This window comes from Psittacula echo (assembly GCF_963264785.1).
Source record: "Psittacula echo genome assembly, chromosome: 3".
NCBI classification, from domain to species: Eukaryota; Metazoa; Chordata; class Aves; order Psittaciformes; family Psittacidae; genus Psittacula; species Psittacula echo.
Genome location: NC_137736.1, coordinates 72,278,126 through 72,302,489, shown reverse-complemented (window position 1 = coordinate 72,302,489; position 24,364 = coordinate 72,278,126). Strand labels below are relative to the sequence as shown.

Below are 24,364 nucleotides of genomic sequence, written 5' to 3'. Positions count from 1 at the left end.
CTTACACTTCCACCTTTGTGTGAACCTTGTAGTGCAGTGCTAGGAATTTGTTACAGATCCCCAAGGCAAGAAGGGAACACTGTGCTTCTCTGCTTGCATAACCTGAAAGACTGAACTGTGCTGTGTGTGGACCTCAGGAAAATAATAAAACGATGTAAGCTTATGCTTTGTGGTACGACTGGAGGAGAAACCGAGTCTGTATTGAATATATTAGACCTCTGTGCATAACAATAGAACAGTACTGTATGGCAGAACAAATTAGCTTGTACATAGCATGCCACAGTGCAGCCTGGTTCTAAATATTTGCTTGAGTCCTGGGAGCAGCATAGCCACATCAGTTCAATTAGCCATGCATTGAACGCCACAAAAATGTGGCTATTGTGCTGCTGTTGCAGAGCTAGCTCATTTCAAGTGAGTGTTGGGGATCTCCATGTGGTGGTGTGGTGTAGCCATACCTGATATTCCTGGCAGTGTATACTAATAGTAGTATGGTAATATGCTCTGTGGTTGGGAGGAAAAAAAGGCTGCTCAGCCAGGTGGGTGTACTTGTTAACTTCAACTTGTTTCACTTTCTATTTCTTTTCAGATGTTCCTCTTAGAAACAAAAAATTTCTTCCTTTTTTTTCCCTTCCCTTTTATTTTTGTAGCTCCTCATTCTTCTGTAGTTTGTGACCTAGGCTAAACCCAGCAGGTTTCTAAACAGTAAATGTATAGGAAACTGCTTTGACAGCTTACCAGCACCTTTTAAAAAAAGATTTAAAGCATGATAATAGTTGGTTTCTGTATCAATTCTCTTGATATATATACTAACATTATTCACCTCTTAGCTTCTGAGTAAGTTTATAAGCATTTGATAAAAAACTGGTCCTGCGGTGATACTGTATTCACGTGCTGGCATCATGATGGTTAACCACTAGAGTATACTATGAAGTGACAATCTGAACACAGGGTCCCCTTCCTGTGTCTATGCCTAGACCAGGGGCAAGAGCTGCTTTCCTGACCCAGAATACTTTATGTAAGATTTTCAGGAAGCAGGAATTTAACTGCTTTTGCAGGGTCCTCTTGTATTGCATGTTTTTCCCAAAGGGTGCAATCATGTCATAGAATAATCAGGGTTGCAAAGGACCTTAAGATCATCTAGTTCCAATTACAGTGAATTGAGCAAACTTTATAAAAGCATAATGTGGTAAAATTCCATCCTACCGTCAGCATACAGTCTTCTGCTGTCTTCCAGATTCCTCAAGCAGTATTACGTGTGTCCGTATTTCTTACCATCCTCCCTCCATGGCATGCTGTCATTTGTTCTTGGCTACTGTTCAGGACTCAGCATGTGGTTATAATACAGACAAGCTCTTACTCCTCAGGTCTAGTAAGATGGCTCCAATCTCCCAAAAGCACACACTGGAAGCACTAATTTCCAATTTGCATATCTGGTTTCATCAACCATTACAGTAAAGGACAAGCAAGATTTCCAAGGAGGAGGTTTTCATGCTGCCATTTAATCTGTAGCAAACTTGCATCTGAAGTGAAAATAGTAAGCAAGAATCTGTTTTGAAATGTCATTTTGAAACGTCACTGTCAGCTGGTGAACCTGCTGCAGGTTCTTGGGCAGATCTTGGAATGCAGTAGGTGAATATCTGCATGATGGCTTCATGCAAGAGAGACAGCCACCTAAAACACACATTCCGTTAGTGCATTTGGGAAGTACTGTGCATTCAGATGTGCATCATTTGTGGCTTTAAAGACTCACAGATCTTGTGTATCAGCATTAAAAATGGTTCATGCATGTTTCATGCCATTGTAGCAGTAGCCCCCAGCAGGTTATTGAATGTATGAAAGTGGTGTATCTGCCTCATAGCAGCTGGTTTTGGGAAGCATGCAGATGACAATGTTAAAAAAAAGCTGTTGCACAGCATGTTTTTTCTGCAGCTGTGCTATAAGCTCAGTAGGGATCCCCACAAAAAATGTACTGAACTAATTTGAGCTTTTCAGCTACTGCTCATCAGATGGCTTTGGCAACAGGGTCCTCTCCCAAGTCAACACTTGAGTCTCAGGCCTGGAATAACCATCCAGGGTTTGAAGTTACGGCCTGAAAAGCCCTTCTGAAACAGTAGCTTGGTCTGGCTGCCTGTTTTGATATGTTCATCTGCTGTCTTTCTTCACCTGTGAATGGTGAGCAGGCAAGGAACAGGAAATAATTTCAAAAACTGTAGCTCTTGCTGCTACCACAACTTTCATATTCTTCTCACTAGTGCAGTGGTAGATTCTGAAGCTGCAACTGCCTGAGCAGTTTACTGTAAGCCTCCCCCTCTATTTGTGACAAATGGACACATTCTTTCCTTAGCATTCTGCACTTTGAAAGTGGTACTGGCAGCCAGAATAGTAGTAGGTTGTGGAAGAATCATAAAATTACTTGGGACCTTAAAGATCATCTAGCTCCAACCCCGTGGACAGGGACACCTTTCACTAGGCCGTGTTGCTCAAAGCCCCCTCCAACCTGGCCTTGAACACTTTCAGGGATGGGACAGCCAGAGCATCTGTGTGCAGCTTGTCACAGTGTCTCAGCACCTTCACAGCAAGAACTTCTACCTAATAGCTAATCCAAATCTACCCTCTTTCAGTTTAAAGCCATCTTCCCTTGAATTTATCGGCTTTGTAATGAGTTCAGGGGTGGAATGTGGAGCCAGGTTGAAGGGGGCTTTGAGCAACCTGGTCTTGTGGAAGGTGTCCCTGCCTGTGGCACGGGGTTTGGAACTAGACGATCATTGAGGTCCATTTCAACCCGAACCATTCTGTGATTCTATGACTTCAAGGTGTTTTTCTCATTCTTGTCACATTTTAGGACCAGCTTCCCATTGTGCAGTGGTAGCACAAAGTGGTTGGGACACTTGCCTGTGAATTTATGAGGGCAATTTTGGGGAAAATTCTGTTGCACCAGGGGAAGCAAAGATCTGTAGTGAAAGCTAGTTTGTTGGCCTTCATCACAGCATGGGCACATTCAGCTGGTTATTACATAATTTCTCTTGTTCATCTTTCATCTAAGGATGGAAGCTCGACTATGTGTATTGCAGCACCAGTGCTATTTCTGCCTGTTCTTTGAAAGAATTGCCGCTTAAGGAGTACTTTGCAAATTTATTCCAAGGTCTGAAGATAGTACTTTATATATTTTAACTCTTCAGGGTCAAAATGAGAGTTTATCCTTTCATTCTGTTTTCTTTATGTGGTATAGAGGCCCTCCTTGTGCACATTTTATATTGCTGCTGCCAGCAGGCAATGGTTGTAGTAGTGCAGTAGTAGGTTGTAGTAGTAGCAGTGCAGTGTAGTAGGTTGTAGTGCACATTTCCATCCTGCACACAGTTGCAAATCCATTGGACTAGAATTTTTCTTTCTAGATACTACCTTCGTGTTCCAAGTAAGGAATTTCGCTTGAATGTCAGAATGTGCGACTATGCGATATTTGGGATTGTTAGTAATTTTTGGTCTTATTGGTTGAGGGATTCCACAGCAGTGGGAGGGTTGCTTCTTCACTGGTGACCTCACAGCAGCCCTTGCTAAGGATCTATATGCTGTAGAGGGGTAAAGCATGCTACTACATTGTACAGTGAAACGCTTGGAAAGAAACGTTTCAGAAGGTACATTATTTCTCTGGAAGAGTTTATTTTTCTCAAGTTTACTGGATAAAGTCATCAACCATGATGACACATTGAGAAACTTGAGAGTAGAAGTTTCCGTTACTCATGTGATATTCTCCGGGGGTGACTGTCACATTAATGAGTTAGTTACTTCTGTGGTTTTTCACTTGATAACATGCTTAAAAATAAGTACTTTTCCTCTATAACAAGGTTTGAAGCATCTAAGCTGAAAGCTAAAAGGAGGTTCATAATAAAAATGTGGAGAAAACAGATTAGGTTCTGTTGGTTGGTTATTTTTGAATGCATTCAAATTAGGAATGAACTTGACAAGATAATGTATTTCAAGTATCACCTGTAATGTAAAAATAATGATATGAAAATTACAGTAAAATCTAAATATCAAACCTGAATAGAAATAGTCACAGATGGAAATCTAGTGATTTGCTTGTCATATTTTTTGTGGTAATGTGATCCTCATGTGAAAAGTATTATAGGATTAATGTCTTCTTGTAAAAAATGTATTTAAACTCATGAAATAACAGAAATGAATTCGATAGTAAAATAACAAGTTTGATAAAACTTTGGCTCAGAAATATCTACTGTGGTGACTGCTACTAATGGTCTGATTTTGTCTGTACTTTCAAATATCTGTTGTAGTCTGGTTATAAAACTGACCTTTTCACATGAAGGAATGTTAATTTAACTGAGTTTGGTTAACTTAGGGAGCATCTCCTGACATTTCCAGTGAATATGTGTGTGCATCGTGTGCACAGGAACTTTCAGGCAGCTCTAGCTTATTTTTAACTCCAGTGTTCTACAGTACTCTGATGGCTTCAGACTTTTCTGAAGCATCCCTTTAAATCAGAAGAATGAATAATTTAGAAAATTTACATCTAAAGACTATAGATCTTTTTTTTTTTTTGAATGAAAAAATATCCAAAGAAAGATATTAAATTGAAAGGTGGATAGTTTGCTTGCATTAAAAGAAAAATCAGCCAGACTTTCTGCCTTCTTGGTATGTCTTTCACAAAAAATCCAATCATAAAAGTAGAGCTTATGGTTGTCAGAGTAACAGCAACCTATGTCAATCCAGGTGACTGCCTAATTTCTGGAAAAGGATAGTTCTGCAAGGCATTAATTACCTAAATGTAGTAAGGTGAGTCTGTAAATAATGAACTCAAATATATGGTTATGGACTGAAAGAAAAGTTTTAAGTACAAGTTTATGTTAGGATTCATGTAGGAAGGGATGTTTTCTTCATATAATCATCAGAACATCAGAAGAGTGCAGACTTCAGGGTGGTGTGAGCTGAGAACAGCTAGCAGTGCCCATCAAAGCTGCTCTTGATGTCATTGGTTGGTAGTTGGATGAGGATCATGCTTAAATTCTGTAGTAAGAACTGTATTTTTGAGTGGGATTGTGCCATTATTAAAATCTTGGCTTTCGTGCCTATTACCATCTTCCTATTCTAGCAGTTAATTCTTCAAATGTGCAGCAGATGTGGATGAAATCATTTGTGGTACTCAATATATCTGGCTAGGTACTAAATGTTCCCTATATTACACTTTTTAAATGCAGTTTTGATCTTCCTCTGGTCTGCTTTTTACTTCCCATTAGTACTTTTAAAGTAGTCTTACTGCTCCTTTTGTTATCCAAGAACAGTGACAGCAGAGCTATGGATTTCATAATACCCTGAAAAAAATGTCTGAAAATCAGTAGATTCCATGCTGTAACTGGAATGTGTGGGAAAGAAGTAAATGCAATTCAGGTTGAGTGTGTGAAAAGGAGAAAAGTCATAGAAGGAATAATATTTCAGAGTTCCTGTATTGGCTTGAACTGTTGGGCGGGAGTTTGTTTTTGTTGTGTCAACTGCACCAACAGTTTACACTCCTGCTGGGTATTCCACTTGGCAGTTTTTAGTAAATGCATGCTGTAGATGTCTCTGTTCTCTGCTGCTTTCTTCAGAGTGTCCTTTCTGAAAGTCATTCACTAGGGGAAAAGAAGTTCTGATTTCACAGATGTCCTGATTTTATTAATTTCTTTATTAATAATTGGAATGAATGAATGGAAGGAAGATGAATATCATATACATTAACTTAGATATGTTTCCTTGAATGGTGGATCCAAGTGTGGTGAAGGGAAAGTCAGTTTGTTCAGGACATTTGTTCACGTTATTCCTGTTCAGGTGATTTTCACAGCCTCTAGAAAAAAAAAGCTAATCTTAACCCCTGATGCAAAGAAGGAAATAAAGGTATTTATTTTTACTAGATGTGTGTGTATATTTTGCTCTTGAAAAGAAGGGATTGTTTTATTTCCCGAAACATGATTGGGCCTTAGGAGGGCTGCATAGGAGGGTGTGACCTCTATAGGCAGAGAGCTTAGGTTTAATTCTAGCCAAACAATTAATTTCATGACAGAATGTTGAAATCAAAATATCTGATTAATATTCAACTGTCATTAATATACTAAATATTATTATAAATACTAAAGACTTCCTTTGGTGGGTGTGTTTTTCCTATAAGTTTTTGAGACCTTGAGAAGCTGTTGAGATAAGAAGTCCAGGTGATACCACTGCTATTATATTTTTCAATCATCTGTTTAAATATGTTACTTTTTAAATGTGAGAGACTTTTCTCTAAATGGCTTTTTTGTTTGGTTGGTTTTTGTCTTTAAGATAAGGCACCTTTGTCGAAGAGTCTGTTACTAGTCCCAAGTGCCATCTCAATTCTATTGACTCTGCTCTTCCAACATTATCAGAAGTTCTTTGCATATAACCTACAAGCTATAAAAGAGGATTTTCAGGTAAGAGTTCATTTTGTGTGGAAAGAAACTGCAAACTGTGCTCTTCTATGTGATTCCCCCTTCCTCACTCTGTTTCTCCTCTGGTTCTTTCCCTTTTTTCACTGTTGTAGAACAGCTTGTTCTTAACTTTCTATAATTTCACCCAAGTATGCTGCTTTTCAGAAGAAGTGAGAAAAAGTGATCCAAAACAATCAACATAGCTTTTCACTTCTTTTTTCTGTCTGGGAAATGATTGATTTGTATTGTTTTTCCTTCCAGCCACTGGCATTTGGAAGCTTGCTGTGAATGGTGATTTCAGCTGTGTAATAATAAAAGTATTTTGATATGAATGTCAATATCTTATTATGCTTTGATTTTGAGGCTGAAGAGTGATCAGGTAGTCTGATTCTATAAGATTTATTTTAACAACATTGGCTGTAACTTTAACTTCTGTTGTAGCGAGCTATGGGAAACTAAAATTTGCCTGTTGAATAGAACTGCTGCTTCTAATTCGATGATTCCAAACGATGGGAGAGTTTGTCATGCTCCTTATGCTCAGTTATCTGCTGAATTAATTATCTTGCTAGGTATTTCTTGCTCATTCCTACTTCAAACTGATATCCTTTATCTTCTAGGTAGTGCATTTTGTATAGTTTTGTTCTCAGCTGTTAGGAATCCTGAAATTGTAACTGTCAAAATAATGCACTTAGAAGTGATTAGATAAGTTTTGTGGGGATTTGTTGTTTTTTGTGGGTTTTTTTCAGCTTTGGAAATGGCAATCTACTGCTCAGCAGAGAGGTCAACAAATGCCTCTAGTTATCTTACTCCATATGTTTTACAGTTACATTAAAAAATAAGTATGTAGTCAACTTAATGTCTTTGAGGATGCCAACTGTAGCCTGTAAGCCTTAAAAGTGATACACTTTGCTCTTGCACTGTCTGTGATTTTTCTTGTCAAGAACAATAGCTTTGTTAAAATAACATATATTACAACTCTGGAAGAGCACTGATGATATTTTCCAAGTGTCTTGCTAATGCTGTGCAGGAGGAATACATAAATTAATATCTTGCCTTTTAAAAATGTTACAGCCAAGTGTTTTGGGAGGAGGAGAAAGTCTGAGAAACTATTCAAAATTTAAAATGGAAATCTAGTGGGTTTGGGGTTTGTTTGCTTATTTGTTTGGTTTGCAATTGTTCCTTAGAAAAGTCCTCTCCATTTGTTTGATCTGCTGAAAGCCAGCAGTAGCTGTGCTTTATTCAAATAAACTGTCTTTACTGTGTTTTAAGCATAAACATTTGTGAATTTCTGTAGAAGCTGTGGTACTTTTATTGTGGTGCTCTGGGGAATTTGTGGGTTTGGATGTTTTCTTTCTTGAAGTTGTTGTTTTGTATACTGTCATAGCCTTTGGAGTAAGCTGTATACTATATAATTGTGTACCTCTGAGATCAGAGAGAGCAGATCAGTTAACTCCTGTCTGATGCTAATATTTAAATGAAAACACTTCAAAAAAAATTTATTTAGAATAAATTCATTTACAGGGATGAATTTAGTTGAATGGATTTTTTTTTTCAGGGGCTGAACAGACAGTTTGGATATTACATATTAACACTAGTTAAAACTGTTAGAGAGCATTGGAAATAAAGCATGTAGTTGAAGAAGAGTACATTTGATTTGGAAGGCAAAATATGGGCTGTCCAAAATGAAAAGATCTTTGTTTCCATAAAGGGACCCTGAAGAGCAGTGAAGATGCTCTGTGTAAAGTGAAGATCGATTACATTAGACCTATATATTTTTTTAAGCTGGCTAAAGTAAAGAGTGATTAAGTTTAGAAGCCTTAGGGATTAGAGTTAGGGATCTCTTAACCCAACTATACATGCATAAGTTAATAGACCAGATGTGTTACCTCTGAGGGTGCCAAAGGAGCTGTAAATTTAATTGTGAGACCCTTCTCCAGCATCTTTGAAAGGCCATGGCAATTGGTAGAGGTACCTGATGGCTGGAGAAAGGCAAACATCATACCCATCTTTGGGAAGGGCAGAAAGGAGGATCCAGGTGACATCAAGCCAGTCAGCCTTACCTTGGTCCCTAGGAAGGTCATGGGGCGAATCTTTTTAGAAACCATTTCTCAACACATGCAGGACACGAAGATGACTGGGAGCAGCCAACTAAGTGAAAGGGACAGATCTTGTGGGTCAGAATTGGTTGCACAGCTGGTGTTGGCAGCAGGGCTTGGGGTGTTGTGCCCCTTGGACCCTCTCTGAGGGTTGAGGACTACTTGGAGGTGATGGGATCCACTTGACCAAGTGGGACAAATGCATCTCTGCTAACAGGCAGGCCAGCCTGGTGAGAACTTTAAGACAGGAACAAGACAGGAGAGAGATGACAACCCACAGTCAAATGAGGACGTAGTGGATTAAGTTAGCCAGCAAAAGGTACAGGGTGATGTGGACAGAAGCGCTCTTGTAATTGACAAAACCGGACTGAAAAGGATCTACTTCAAGTGTATGCATGTAAATAGGGAAGTGCCTATGGGACAGCATTGTGTGGAACAGTCCCATACATTTTCTGAGAAATCAGTGTGACTGTATGCTGATGCATACTACATAGGGAACAGATATGAGGAATTAAAGGTCATATGTCATTACAGGGCTATGATCTCACTGGGGTCACTGCGATGTGGTGTATTAGCTCATGAGATAGGAGTGGTACTACAGGCATACAGTCTTACTGTAGTGTAAGACTGATGGAACAGAGGAACAGTTTTCCCAGAGAAGTTATGGACGTAGTCAAAACCAGATTGAGTAATTGGACAACAAGATGAGTGGAAGAGTGGCTAGACTCAATGGAGTTACGATCATTAGTGCAAAGTCCATTTGGCAGGTATTAATCAGGGGAGGGCCCCTCAGAGATCAATACTGAGACCAGTGCTATTTAATGTCTTCATTAGTGACCTGGATGATGGGATGAAGTGCACTTTAAGTTTGTGTGTGATCCAGAATACATGGAAATAGTCAGTATGTTGGAAGGCAGGGCTGCTATTCACAGAGACCTTGGCAAGCCCAAGAAATGAGCTGATGGGAACTTCTTGAACGGGAAAGTCCCTGCTTCAGTGATGGAACAACCCCAGGCTGCAACAGTGCAGGCTAGGGAGAACAAGTGTTTGGGTAGTAGCTCTGCAGAGAAGGACCTGTGGATCTTGGTGCATAACAGAAGTCAGTGGTGTGCTCTTGCAGCCAAAGAGGCCAACCATCTCCTGGACTCTATTAGTGGAAGTGTGCCAGTAGCGTACTATACACACAGTGCTTTAGATGTGGTCTCACAAGTGCCGGTTGTGGGATCCTCAGTACAAGAAAGATATGAACACACTGGAGCGGGTCCACCAAGAGAGTCAGAAGGTTGGAGCGTGTGACATACAAGGGGAGTCTGAGAGAAGTGGGTCTGCCCAACCTCAAGAAAAGAAGGCAAAGAGGAGGCACCTTCTTGCTGTCTACAAGTAGCTGATTATAAGCTCTAGAAAAGCTGGAGCCAGACTCTGCTTGGAGGTGCTCTGGGGCAGTACAAGAGGTAGTGGACACAAAGTGGAATATGGGAAATTCTACCTAGATGTTAGATTTGTTTTAGCTTTTTAAACCATGGGGTGATCAAATGTTGGCACAGGTTGCCCAGAGAGGTTCTGGAATCTCCGTCCTTGTAGGTGTTCAAGACTCAGCTTGACATGGCCCCAAGCAAGCTGATCTAATTAGACCTGCTTATAGCAGTACTCTAGACTAGTTGATGTCTGGAGGCTGTTTCAAAAATATTTTTTGTTCTGTAATTCTGCAGTTTACTAGGGTTGTGATTTCCGTTTTGATTTGTAAATGTAAAATATGGACATATAAATGTATTTGACTTCATTTGAATTGTAGATTTATTTTCAACAGGTAAATCTCTTCCTTGAAAATATTTTAAACAGACTTCTTGAATTCTATAACATGCTACTCTTTTTTATTTCCCTCCTTAAATGCGCTGCATTTCTCTTACCTGATTTCAGTATTATATTCTCTCTGAGCACAGATTCTGTAAAGAATTTTTTTGAAGGAAGAGAGACTTAACATCATGATCTTTAACCTTTTAGATTTGGAGACTTGTATGTGGGAGAACTATATGTCTTGATTTGAAAGACACATTCTGCAGCAGTCTGCTCATTTACAACTTTAGAATATTTGAGAGAAGATATGGGAGCAGAAAATTTTCAGTAAGTTACAGTTATTTAATTTTGGTTTTAAACAAATTGTTTTCTACACTGTTTAGAATCTTGCAGTCTTGGGTTAATATTGCAGTTTATTACTAACATTTTGTATAGAAATATATGTTAAAGGGCTTTAAAGAGTATTTGGCTTCCATAAATTTATATTGATGTATCTTCCAGTCAATGTATTATCCTAATCAAGGTTTGCAGCTGTTATCAGTTGAAAGTTGTCAGACCCATGGAATTTAATTTTGATAACAAATTTTAATTCTTCATTTTGGTATCTAGACATAGATCTGGAATTATGTTGTGCTAAATATTTTGTCTTATAGGAACTAGTGTAGTGGTTTTCTTGGGTTTTCTTTTATCTAGAGAGACATTATTTTCAAACTTTGGAGTTAATTATAATTAAACTTTTTTCTTTCCAGTCCTTTTTACTGGGTGCTTGGATGCTCTCAGCTTTGTTTGATCTTCTTCTTGTAGAAATCACTCAGTATATATTTGGCATCACCATCAACAGCTTGCCTTCTGGTTTGTAAGTAGCTCCTAATGTATTGATTATTTTAGATATAGTTTCAAGGGATTATTTTGCACAATTTTTAATGAAAAAAAACCCAAACCACTTTCTTCATGCACCCCTTTCAATTAAATTTTATCCTCTTCTGAAGACAGTGTAAAGTTTCTTGGTGCAGCTATTATGTGTTCAAACATTTGTTTCCCAGTTGTGATCTGTGATTAATTAACTTATAATTTATTTGTATAATGATTAATTTTTCATTCTCCTAGCCCCGTTTCCACTGTCAGCATGATTGAAGCATGACTGGGCTTGCACTGCACAACTTATTGCAGTATTTGGTTTTGTTCAGTTCTGTAAATCTGAAAACTGGAATAGAGTTGATGCTTTGTTCTTTCTTAAATCACAAAGCACAACTGTAATTCATATCTTTATGTTCACTTTTAAATACATACGCAATTGTATGCATTTCATACCGGTAGTTTGTATGTTTTCCAAAAATGGAGTACTAGAGCATGTTATTATTCCATTTAGTGTTTGCATGTGAAGTTTTTAAAGCTTTAAGGTGTTTAGTGGTTCAGTTTTGCATAACCTAGATTTGAGATTTCTGCCTTAATAAAAGATGTCCATGTTACTGTAGAACTGTAGAGCTTCATACAGACTTGAGTTGCCATGTGTTGCACACTCTGAGGTAATAATAAAAGCTCTTGGAGTGAGAGTTTTAATATTAAACACCATATTAGATGCTTTTCTTTCTATGTTTTTAGTATGTCTCTTTGTGGTGAGTTTACACTGGCTGGATGCCAGGTGCCCACCAAAGTCACTCTATCACTGCCCTCCTCAGCTGGACTGGGGAGAGAAAACGTAACAAGAGGCTTGTGCATTGGGATAAGAACAGGGAGAGATCACTCACCAGTTACCCTTACAGGCAAAACAGGCTTGACTTGATGAAATCAGTTTAATTCATTACCAATCAAATCAGAGTAGGGTAATTAGAAATAAAACCAAATCTTAAAACATCTTCACCCAACCCTTCCTTCTTCCTGGCCTCAACTTCACTCATGATTTCGCTACCTCCTTCCTGCCAGCAGCACAAGGGGGTGGGGAATGGGGGCTGTAGTCAGCTCTGTAGGTCCCTTCCGTGGAGTGCAGTCCTTCAGGAACAGGCTGCTTCTCTTTAAGTCATGCTAACACTGGTCTAGAGAGAATGCAGCTAATTTTAGCAGTGTGGCATATACAGTAGTTTCAGGAGCATTTGGTTGTGCAAATATAAAAAATTAAATATGTGTTGCATCATAATTCTTCAGTGTTGTCTGCTTTATTATAGTTATGTCTGGCAATATTCACAGTCTTTTGAGATGACAAAAGCGTTGGAAAGTTTAACGCTTATACAAGATTTTAATTCATTTCAGATTTACAAAAGAAGTTGAGCAAATATAAAAAGTTGCAACAAATTTATCTGTTACTTCTGGCAATAGAACATTCTTCAGTGTAGTCAAAATGTTACAATTCAGAAATAGAATCACTTGTTCACATTATAAAAGTCCCCAACTTTTTTTTAATCTCTTTTTATATCATTTCACTGTTCATATTACTGAGTGATCTTACACTTCCAGTTCGAAAACTTTTCCTGCGCACACTGCGAAGGTAATTGCGATAAAGGATTACACTGATGACTCTTGCCTGAAATTGTTTAGAAACAATATAGTACAATATAATGTCCAAGCACGTACTGAGATTCATGAGGAAGGTGGTGAAGGCTGCCCAGGGGTTGTAAGTTGTACTTTCATGTTGCAACATCAGGAAGGCAAAGCAAATGTGGAAGGGTACAAAGCAGATGAGTACTTGAGCAATCAGAGTTACTATAATTCTTATAGATCTCTCTTTTGCCTTAGGCTTCAGTTTGGAAGTCTTGCCGCGAATGAAATTGTAAATAATGACTAGGTAACACACTATCATGATAAACAAGGGAATCAAAAAGAAAAAAATCAAGCGAGTAAAGTTCAATGTATTTACTTCCTTTAAATGGATGATATCCAGCGATTTCATGCAGGTGGTGAAATTAAAGTGTTTGTCTGGATCAGACTGTAAAAACAGCAATGGGGATGTCGTTGCGAGGGTCATTACCCAGATTCCAGTGCAAGCTAGCATGGCTTTTTTTGTGTTTTTTAGTTCTTTGACATGTTTGGGCTGGACAATAGCCATAAATCTGTCTACACTTATAAAAGTGAGTAACCACAGAGCAATGGCTGGATAAAATATAGTGAAAGCGCTGATAATTCGACAGAATGTATTCCCAAAAGGCCACATTTCTTTCCCATGGTAGATTATCCGAAAAGGCAAGGAAAATATAAAAATTATGTCAAGTAATGCCACGTTCATCATATATACAGTTATAGTTGTTCTCTTCTTGGTAGTGCAGCTGAAAACCCATAGTGCAGTGGCATTCACCAACAATCCCACTATGAATACAAAACTGTAGAAGACCAGTGATGCAATCCTGTATTCTTCAGGGTGGTGATTTCCAGGCTTCATATTTCAGTTGAATTTAGGAATAGTTGTTGCCCTCCATAAATACCCTACAAATAGGTAAAAATATGAAGAGTTATTCTCAGTCAAATAAAAGCTTTCTTTAAAAACAAAGAAGATTGTTGTGGGATGGGGTTTAGTGATGAGGTTGTATTCTTTAGCTGTGAAAATGTGCTAGCTTTGTTGTGTTTTCTGACTACAAATACATTATTGTGCTCTGAAGGAAGAGAAATAGTATTCATATGGTAGTTTTAATGAAATATTTTAATTACTTAAAATATTTCTTATATAAGGAGTCAAAAAGTCAAAATTGATTAGCTACTTTAAGTATGCTTTGGTAAGTGATGATTAGATTGAAACAGCTGTAATTGAGATAAGAGAGCTGTTTTCTAAAGAAAGTATTTCTTCAACTTGTCCCTGTTGAAAAATTAAAGACTAAAGCTAGTTATGGAAAGAAATAAGAGAGCATGACATTTGGATATGCAAAGTGAAGTACTGACTTTGCATTTTATCTGTGCAGGAGCTACTTAGCTCCCAAAAGAATAGGTGCATGCTGTTGCTCATAAAAGACACTAAAAAGCTATCTTAATAGCTACGTCACTTCTAATAGAGTATTTAATCCCATGTCATCAGAACCAACCACCTGACATGTGACTAAGATTAATATATTGATAGATTTAAATAGATTCATTGATAGATTTAAAAAAGTAAAAGGATGGGAAGTGGTGCAGGCTCTGACCATGCCCTGTGTGAACTGTATTTGTTGGGGGGGATAAGTTGCTGGCTGGTAGCCAGCTGCTCCAAAGCACAGTTGTGTTCCTTCTCTCATCTTCATGATTGTTGGAGTTGGACATCTGAAATGTCATTATGCAGACTCAGGTGATGAGAACTGAAAGAGATCATCCCCTGGTTTACTCTGGAGCCATTTGAGGATGGCAGACCTTACCTGGTGTTTGCATGGGTGCCTTGGTTAACCTACACCCCCTCACTTTCCTGGCTCTTCCTGTGGTCACAGTTTCATGACCTTGCATGGAAGGGTTCCTCTTGTTTGGCCTTTTACCCAGCCCTGTGGCAGCTTCGTGAAGAGGAGAAAAAGAGTTAGTTGTTTGTCTTATCTTCCCACTTGTGACAGACAGCCATGTAAGTCGTGTATATGTATCAGGCACCAAAACTGTTCTCAAGAGCAGAAGAGTGCACAATTCCTGTGTGTTCTATCCCCAAAAGTTGACAGTGTATTAAAAAAACCCAAAAGCTTATTGTTTATGCTTTCACTTTAATGTTATCAGGTACTTTTTTCAGTGATACAGGAATATGTAGGGGATTGAGCCAGTGTTTATTAATGTAGCGTGCTGGTTTGACACTGGCAATCATCAGCTGCTTTTGAGAAGACTATCCATGGAGTAGCTAAATACAGTATGATCTATTACATCTTTCTGCAGGTTAGCTTTTGCCTCGTAATACAATGTTTGGACTTCTGATTTTCTTACAGTCCCCCAGTTTACAGGTGTATATAAAAAATAATGCATACAAGTACCTAACCCTGAACTTTCATCTCAAAGATTTATTTTTTTTTTAGCTGTACAAAACAAAAAGTTTTGTTTTCTGATCAGATGATGTCTCTAGGAAAGGTAACAGAATTTGTTTTGTATGGGAAAAGGTATGCATATAATACTGACAAAGAAAACATTTGGAGGGCATCTGCACGAATGCCTCTAAAATACCTCGTTGTGTGAAGAACAATAAATGTAAAAGAATTAAAGAGCAATAGCAGACCTCATTGAAAGGTAGATGGCATATGCTTGAAAGAAAATTTTGTATCCCATGCTTATAGCACAGTTGAAATATTGCCTGGCATGCTGCCCCACTTCCATTACTGTTGCGTAAAATTGTCCAAATATTGCTTAACACGCACACACACATCCATTTTAAGTGTTTTTTTATCTTTTGCTCTGTTTTTCTCTCTTGCCAGTGATTGTGTATAACACAGTGCATGATTACCTATCTCAAGATCCTGACTGATTTAGCAGGTGAATTGAGTAGCCATGTATAGGATAGGTAGAAGGATTCACTTTTTATGGATGAATGTTAATAAACAGCACGGATTTTGGTTTTGTTTTTGTTCTTCTCTCCTTTGGACTTGTATTTACTGAAGTTGTTTCTGATCAGATCCTGTTTCTGAACAACCAACAGGCCAGTGTTGATGGGAAGAGGGGAAGCTGAATCTGGCATGAACTTCTATCAGGAAAATCTGTTGTTCCATGCCTTGTTTGATGGTTATTTCAAGTTTATGCCAGTTTTGAGATATATCAAAGAATGGCTGACTGTAACAAAAAGGGGATTTTTTTGTTTAGTTGGTGAAGATGTTGCTTCCAAACTATGAAGGTTTAAATGCATCTCAGTTTTACAATTAAGTATTTCTTCAAGATTTTAGTTTTTAAGAATCTAAAGTTTGACATTTATGTAGCTAAGAAATAATGAGATTTTTTAAAGTGTGTTGTCACCTGTCTGCGTTTATACATGGATGCAAATATCCTGCTTTTTCATCAGTACTTGTTTGCATGGAGTTCAGGCTGATATATTGCAGGTCAGCCCAAGTAAATCTTTGAGTGTCTCTCAGTGGACAGTTTTGCCCTATTTGCTGTTTTTCATAATGGAAACACTTACTTACGGGTATTGATTAAAGCACTTGCTGAAGAGCCCCTGGAGTAACTGTTTTCTGGATGTCTGTGCTAATTCTGAATGAAATTCTGATGTTTGTCTGTATGTTTTATCAATATGTTTTAATTTTTTAATGGTAGCTGAGGTCCTGAATGTCTAATGTGGATTGTGAAGCCCATCTAGGTGCTGTGTATGAGAACCAAGGCTTTCAGAAGAAAACCAGAATTAAATATTTTCCTCCAGACTCATACTGCAAGTTAGGCAGTGGTGACTCTGTTTAAAGTATTGTGTGTGTATCTCTGTTCCCAGTCCCCTTTTTTTGCTTTGGCTGGCCCTCATATTTGCTCACATTTCCCTGAGGAAGAAATGACTTTCAGTGAAGAACAGAGAGACCAAGCAGAAAGATCTTCTCCTAGTTTTAGTTTAATGAAAACAAACATCTTTCCTTCAGAGATAACGTAGTGGTACCAATGCTTTTAGTTATTGTATATTTTAAAATTTATTTCTAAAATCCTAAGCAACAGTATTTATGGTACTGTGCTTTTCCAAATGCAGTGGTTTTGCTTCAAATGTTGATAGAATGCTGATACTTTGAAAGTGCCTTAAAGAATTAAATATCATCTCCTAAGTTCTAGAATTAATGCCTGTGTTCAGCTTCTGAAGAAAGAAGTACATCTTAGCAACGTACATAAACATCCAAGTCACTTTGTTAGCATAGGATAAGGGATTGTTACTGACCTTGTGTGCACTACAGAGTTTCTTCAGAGATCCTCCTTTCCTAGTCCCAAATCTGTAGGTTTAGACTTCCTCTTCTCTGCTCAGCTTCACTTAGCTAAAATAGGTCCTCTTCACAGGCAGGAAACAATGACGTAGTCTAGCCAGTTCTAAGCTCTTTTATTGGTCATACTTAAAAGTTAGTATTTCACATACGTGTGGTGTCTGTGGACTGATGTATCTAGTACCTTTCAACAAGCAAGCTTTTGTAATATTTCCAGCGTGATCAAGCTGGGCTGTTGTACCATGCATCTTTTTTAAAATACGTTTTTAAATGTTTGTGGTGTAATGAAAGCATATTTTTGGTTAATATTTACATGCAAACGTATCAGCAAGAATGTGCATCTTAGTTATGCAGAAGTTTCTAATCAGCACAATGTAAATGTAATTTCTGTAGAGCATAGTCTGTGTTTTGTGGAAATCCCCATTTTACTTTTATTGCCTTGGATAGTAGTCAGCCTGAAAGTGGCAGAAACTCGCTACATTTGAAATGAGAAGTTTGATTCACTTGAATACACAGCTTCATTTATGCTTATATTTACCATATCTTACTAATACAAAAGCAATGTTTCTCTGTGTTACTTGCTGTCTAAAATAATAACATGCCTGTTTAAGAGCTTTGCAGAAAAATGCAGTATGAAGAAAGGTTTTAGCCTTTGTTAAAATGGAGAAAAACCTCTGAACTGTGTCACTGCAACAGACATCTTTGGTGGGATGAGAGTATTCACAAAGGCTAATAGGTAAAGGAGAGTGATTTCCTACATTTTCTCTTTGTTAACTCAAAACATAAATCCAACATTTGAAAGAGCCTTTCTGAGAAGGAGATCATTCTGTATTCCCTGTAGAGCACTTGCTAGCTCCAGGTCTCTGACTGGCAGTCTTTGGGATATTGAAGCACAATAACAGAGAGTTTGGCAACTTTGTGCCCTCCTTTTTTTCCTCCCAAATGAACCAGAGAGATGTGTGCTGAGGAAGGGAACAGTAATGTTTCACTCTCCTCCAGGCATGCAGTCAAGAATTTGCCAGGAGCAACAAAGTCCTGCAGTTCAGATGTAGCTGGGATCAGGTTTGTTACTGTAAAAGTAAGGTAGGTAGGTGATCTTCACTTACTGCTAAAGACGGCTTTTGGGAAAAATACCCTCTCTGCTGGCGTTGTATAATTTATCTCAGCTGAGTGAGTTTGTGGTAGTGTGTAGGTTATTTGCATAGGTCAGTGTGATGGGTGAAGTAATCATAGGGAAGGACCTGGGTATGGTTTTCAGTGAGTAGATTAGTAATATCTTTATATATTTGGTCTTTCCTTTTAGGGAAACTAATACCAAACTTAGTATTTTTTTAATCATTCAAATCCCCTTAAATGGAATGAGCTGCAAATCCTACCCAGACCATAAGTCTATTGAAAAGGACTTAATATTTTAGGATTAAGGAGTAACCAGTGTTGAAAACTCTTAAGTGGCTTTATCATTAGCAAAACAACTCTGGAGCATGCTTCAGCAGGATGAGTCACTCATACTGTTTTCAAGTTTAGTGAAAGCATATTGAAATTCAGTGACATACATATTTTTAAAGGGTTTAAAAAAGAGCGTGTGGCTCCTGGAAGACAATAACTAGGTTTTTGACCTCTTCTAGGCAAGAGTACTGTATTTTGAGAAAAATAATGTGCAGAAGCCTGGAGGTTGCTTCCAACATGAACTGTGTTATAAACGTACCGACACAAGCAAGTAGATAGCCAGTGTCTCCGTTAGCTAAAGAGGGAGTACAAAAGTAATGCTGGATTTGGATGGAAACCAGGCAGATGTTGAGACTGAGAAAAGCTGCATGCTGCAAACTGCCTCTTGGCTTGCAGACTTCTTGGGGGAGGATCAGAAGGGTAACATTTTATCTGTGTCTCATCTTGTCCGAAGAGGGTGACTGACGCCTTAACCCTAGAAGGGAGGATGTGCCTCAGGAGGGCAACTGGAATCAAGTCACACTTGCAGCTCAACAGTTTGCACAGGTGGATAGCAGCAGCTCTGTTGAGTTTACTGGCAGGTTAGCCATCCAGCTGGTTTGTCCTAACGTGTATGTCATTCTGAGTTCTGTTTTCACTCAGGCTTTTCACAAGTCAGCCTGGCAGAGAGGAGGCTGCCAAACTGCTCTGCTGCTGAGAGGCTAGAAGGCTCCCCCTGAGTGTGGAGGAGCAGGTCTGTCTGGCAGCAGTGTTCTGAAAATGCATGTTTGCACCACCAGCAGTGTGTGCTCCTCCTGCAGCTCAGGCTGGTTGCAGCTGCAGGGTAATAAACATATGGATGTGAACACCGAAGTGAAAAGTTGCAGTACATGTGATTTGTGAGAGGCAGTGGGCCGCTCTGCTGTGCCACGTTACCCTCTTGCTTCAGTTTCTGGTGTAGGAAGCACCTGACTCTATTTTTGTTTTCTTCTGCTTCTGTACTGTTTTATCAGCTAGAGATGAGTGTCTTGCATTGGTTTCTGTCAGATGGGTGAGTACTTCCACTGCTCCAGCTTTTACTGAAATAAGTGCTCAGTTCCCTCCAGGGTCTTTTTTCCCTATTTTGAAGTTTCTGGAGTAAAGAAGATAATTCTATTTGTGTTGTGTTGTGCTAAAGCCATTTTTCAGGAGTTGTACTTCATGTCTGAGGATAAGGCAGGGTGCACATGTGGTGTATTGTGGTGCCTTCACTATCTGGCAGTAAACCTTAGAATAATGAGCTCGATCACTTGCAACAATGTGAAAGTGCAGCACTGAAAGGATTGTCTTCGTGCTGTTGGTTTGCAGGAGTAACTTACTCATGGGTCTTACTTTCATACAGAAAAGTCTGTTTTGCCTGTCCCTCTACCATTAACATAAGCTTTGTCCAGCTGATTCAGAGAAATTCTGCACTGAGAGGGGAGAAGGATCACCCTTGGCTTCAGTTTGGTAAGAAGCAGGCTTGAGCTTGTGTTCTCTTTCTCTTTTTGAAATTTCGATGTTTTGAACCTATTGAAAAGAAAGAGCTGAAGCCTTTTGCACAGTCCAGTGCGCCAGTGGTACAGGAAGCAACTCTCCTGTGTGCCAGTTTGTTTAACTTACCAGCTTGCTGTTGTGGGTGAGTTCACATGCGGTTTTGGGTTACTGTTCTCAACCTTGATGAAATTGTGCTTCATTTTTTATTCCCATATTGTGTTGTACCGTAAAGAAGGTTTAAGAATAGACTTAATAGTAGTTTAAATAGGTTAAAAGTTGCCATGGCGCTGAATTCATAAACTTACTGGAATTGTTTCCAGTTTTGCCACTTGTGTGTTACTCAGAGGCTGTGTTATGGCATAGCTGTCCCTCCTCTCCCACTCCTCAACCTATTGAATATAGCGTGTGTGTGTGTGTGAATATAGAGTGAGTGTGAATGCTATGTGCAGCAGAGCTGAAGGAATGGGAAACAGAGCAGTTTAAGAGAATTACTGCCCAGTTAGCTAGGCCTGACATGTCCTAATCACTGTCACATTTTGCTTTCTCATCTGTATTTGGTTAGAATTCAGTATGGTTTGAGGAAGGAGTTCCTGATTTTTTTCTTTTAAAGGAAAAATCAGTACTGAAATTGACATTCCATGCTTCTCTTTTTTTTTTTTCACTCCACCTCCTTCTCTTGCACAGTCAGACCCACCGTCTGTCACTAAATACCCTAAAAATATACAGTGTGTCTGGCCTGCAGTTCATCTGTTCAGCAGCATCAGCCTTTGGAAAAAAGCAATACGTCAAAAATTAGTTGAGATGAAAGTTGCACCTCTAAGATGTCTGAGAGTGGGATACTGGACTAGAGGCAGTGGTTTGTTACACAGCAGCAATCTCAGAATGTATGTATCTAATATTAGCTCATGGCAAATACCAACACAGCTCCATGCTTGTTGATGAACCCACACTGCCTTCGGTAGACTTCTTAAAATGCTGTGTCTGTGTTAATGCTATGTTGGGAAGCAGCTTTACTTTCACCAAACCTGCAGATTTCTCATGACAAATATTTCATGGTTGTTTGAAACCTGTTTGAATACTCAGTCTTTTTCTTTTCTTGTTTTAAATCTGTATGCAATATCAGGAGCTATGCAATGAGTTAGTTGTTCCAGTTTGGAAGTCTCTAAGAGAGCTTTTTCAAATACTCTTTCCTTACAGAGTATGTGGTACGTGATATTTTTCCTATTAAACTGCTCTTAAAAGTCTCAGGTGTGTAGGAGTACTAGTCTGAAACTTGGTATGCCTCCCAGGGATAGAGTTAATATTTCAAGAGAAATGTCTTTACTGGGAGCTGCTTGTACTCAGATTCTTTTGATGAAGTCAAGTGCAGAAGTAGGGAAAACCATTTCCACTTCTCTGGAATTGAGGCGTTTGAACAACTTCTGCTTAGTTACTGGCTTGAGTATATGTAACCAGAAATGAAATAATTAAAGATTGCTACATGTGCTTTAGTGTGCCAGTGAAGTGTTTAATCAAAAGTACCTGAAATGAGAGTGAGCTGTGCAAGCATTTGAATTAGAGAAAGTGCTGTCCTTCAAACTCAAGGGTACCTTGGTGTGTGTTGTGTTGCTGTGCGTGCTGCCCAGCCCTGGCAGGTAGCTTGCTTCTATGAAGTGACAGTTTTCTAATGTTGTTCAGCCTGTGCCAACCGTCTCTGGCGTAGATTAGCAAACACGTAATGTGTTGAAGTTGTGAAGCTTGGTGTACTGCACTGGAACTGAGCTGACAGGAGAGGAAGCATTCAGGGTGGTAAAGGGCTGGCATAATCCAGACGGGGACAAAGCAGCTCAGTTCCAGCCACACAGCAGTGAATCTGATTGGTTAGGAACTCTGCAGGGCAGGGTTTCTTGCTGTGTAGACTTAGCACTGTCCTTGGAGGGAATGCGAGGAGAATTTGGGTGTGAGTATGCTTAGTGCACCTGAAGCTGGGATAAGGCCAGCTGATTCTGTGAGCTGGCAAAAGAAGACAGCAGAGCTGGCTATGGGTAGATTGTGTTAGAGAAACTGACTGTACGGAGCTGAGTCCTCTCAAAGGACTGTATACTTTCTGACCAACTATTCAGCCACAAGAAAGATGTGTTTTACACACAGACACATGCACTTTAAAGGAAATGAGCTGAAAACCCTGAGCTTTATCACATCAAGAAGCCTAGCAAAATCAACCAGAGCGTAGATTTGAAGTTCAATAATTTAAGCAGCAGTCTTCCTTATGCAGGCACCGTGCTGGTAAAGAGGGCTTTAAAAGAGGATGGGCCAGTGAAACTGAGCTGGGGCTTATGTATCTTGTATCCTCTGCCATCCTTTTCTCATATTCTCTTTCATCCTTTGCCTCCAAAGCATGCTGCCTGTCATTGTGTTTAATTTTTGTCCTAGAACATCTGGGACATTGCTTTTATTTGCTTGTAACTGAGCTCTGTGGTGTGTGGTGATAGGGGCCACCAAATCCATAGCACTTACTCAAACAGCAGAAATGGGAGGGAGTGTACAATTTGTTTTGAACAAGGTATAGTAGAGAAAGAAAGGGCACTAAAGGCAGCAGAATGCTGGACATCTCTGTATGCCTTCTTTCTAATTTGACAGCATATGTAGGTAACCAGAAGAACTATACCAGCAGCCTGTGGCTCAGTGTTCATTACTGTTTAGATGATGTAGTTTATTTAAAGATGATGGGGCCTAAACTGGGTTAACCTATACAGTTACTGGGTGAGTGCTTGATGTAGTATTTTTTAGTAGTGATCCTGGATATGGCTTCTCTTTGCTGCCCGACAGTTCCTGGCCCAATGCTTCTACTGCCTGGTGCTAAGATTTCTGACATTTGAAAATTGGGCTTAGCTTCTGATAAGAAACAGTTTTGTGAAATGTGTTTTGACCTGTTGTGTTGAAGATTAATTACTGCATCAACGCTGCCATCTACAGATCTTTAGCTAGCATAGCAACAGATCTTTGGAACAGCAGAAAATGGATATAGTGGCCTCATTCCTTTATACACCTGCACTTCCAGTTGTGCAGGAAAACTGATTATGAAGAGTGAAAACCGCTTGGACTCCCCTATGGAAGGGAGGTACCATATGGCGTGGCAGCTTTGATCATTCATAGGGTTGTAGAACTGAGAATTCTGGTGTTACTCAAGGAGTTGCATTTTAGAAAGGTCTCTCCTTGTGTTTCTTTTCGAAAAATAAGATACAGTTTGAGAATGAGTTGTAAGCAAAGACTTCCTTACTGTGTATAGCCTGAATTTATCCTGAGAAAGTGAAGAATTAGAAGACACCTAGTGGGGGAAAGAGGAAAAGGACTGGAGGCAACATTTACCATTCTTCTGGCTTTATGATATAATACAAGGATAAAATCTAAAATTAAAACTAAGCAACCCGGTGTTTTAAAAGCTACTTACCTCCCAGTTTTGTTGTTTTATTTGTCTGGTATGCCTCTATCAAAATAAGACACGATATCAACAATTTTCTCACCGCAGCACTTCATTTTTCTGAAGAAGTGTGTGTTTGTGTTCTAAAAGTTTTATGATTGAATTATTTCATGAAAATAAGCAATGCCTTCTTTCCTATGTGGGAATAGGGGGCCTCCTTTTTAGCTTAATAGTTGACCCTTGAGAGTTATTTTCAGTCTACGTGGGGGTGATCAACTCTAAGAAAGTTAGGTTTTCTTTCTGCCTTTATTGGCAGCTTGTGTTTTTTGCCCTTCTCTTCCTCCTTCGGGAAGTAGGAAAACCTTGTTTGTTCCTTGTTTCAGCCATAGTAAAGGAAGACAGGGATGTGGAAGTCCCTTTGCAATTTAAAAGGAAATCCTGCATCTAATTGTAGATGTCTGTACCAGACAATTCTGTACAAATGAGTTTTGGCTATTGTTTCCAAATTGGGTTGCTGTCGGCGGTGATCTGAAGAAAAACAATCTCTAACTAGTCATTACATCCTAGAAGCATCAGTTGTCTCCTATCTGTAGAAGTTCTGCTATGAGCATGGATTCTACAGCATTTTTATTGTAAGGATCTGATATCCTTTCATATGATGGATAAAATGTCCCTCTCCATCACGGAATGAACTGCCTCCATTCCAGTGATGCTCTACCTCTCTTCCTTCTCCTCATAGAATCATAGAATCAAAGAATAGTTAGGGTTGGAAAGGACCTTAAGATCATCTAGTTCCAACCCACCTGCCATGGGCAGGAACACCCCACACTAAACCATGTCACCCAAGGCCTCATCCAACCTGGCCTTGAACACTGCCAAGGATGGAGCATTCACAACCTCCCT

General features: G+C 39.1%; 2 protein-coding genes across 3 annotated transcripts in view; one reads left to right on the top strand and one right to left on the bottom strand.

Annotated features, from left to right (window-relative positions):
* UBAC2 (UBA domain containing 2) overlaps positions 1-24,364 on the top strand; it is a 93,964-nt gene that overhangs the window by 3,635 nt on the left and 65,965 nt on the right. For both annotated transcript variants that reach the window (XM_080613172.1, XM_080613173.1), the window contains exons 2-4: positions 6,307-6,434; positions 10,529-10,648; positions 11,071-11,177. In XM_080613172.1, the coding sequence (XP_080469298.1) occupies positions 6,307-6,434; positions 10,529-10,648; positions 11,071-11,177 (355 nt within the window). The remainder of the gene's footprint in view (positions 1-6,306; positions 6,435-10,528; positions 10,649-11,070; positions 11,178-24,364) is intronic.
* GPR18 (G protein-coupled receptor 18) lies at positions 12,726-14,763 on the bottom strand (the record flags this gene model as incomplete). The annotated part of the gene is made up of 2 exons (XM_080614244.1): positions 14,632-14,763; positions 12,726-13,735 (listed from the first exon to the last, which is right to left on the bottom strand). Exon 2 carries the CDS (start codon positions 13,689-13,691, stop codon positions 12,726-12,728), a length of 966 nt encoding a protein of 321 aa, XP_080470370.1. The 5' UTR covers positions 13,692-13,735; positions 14,632-14,763.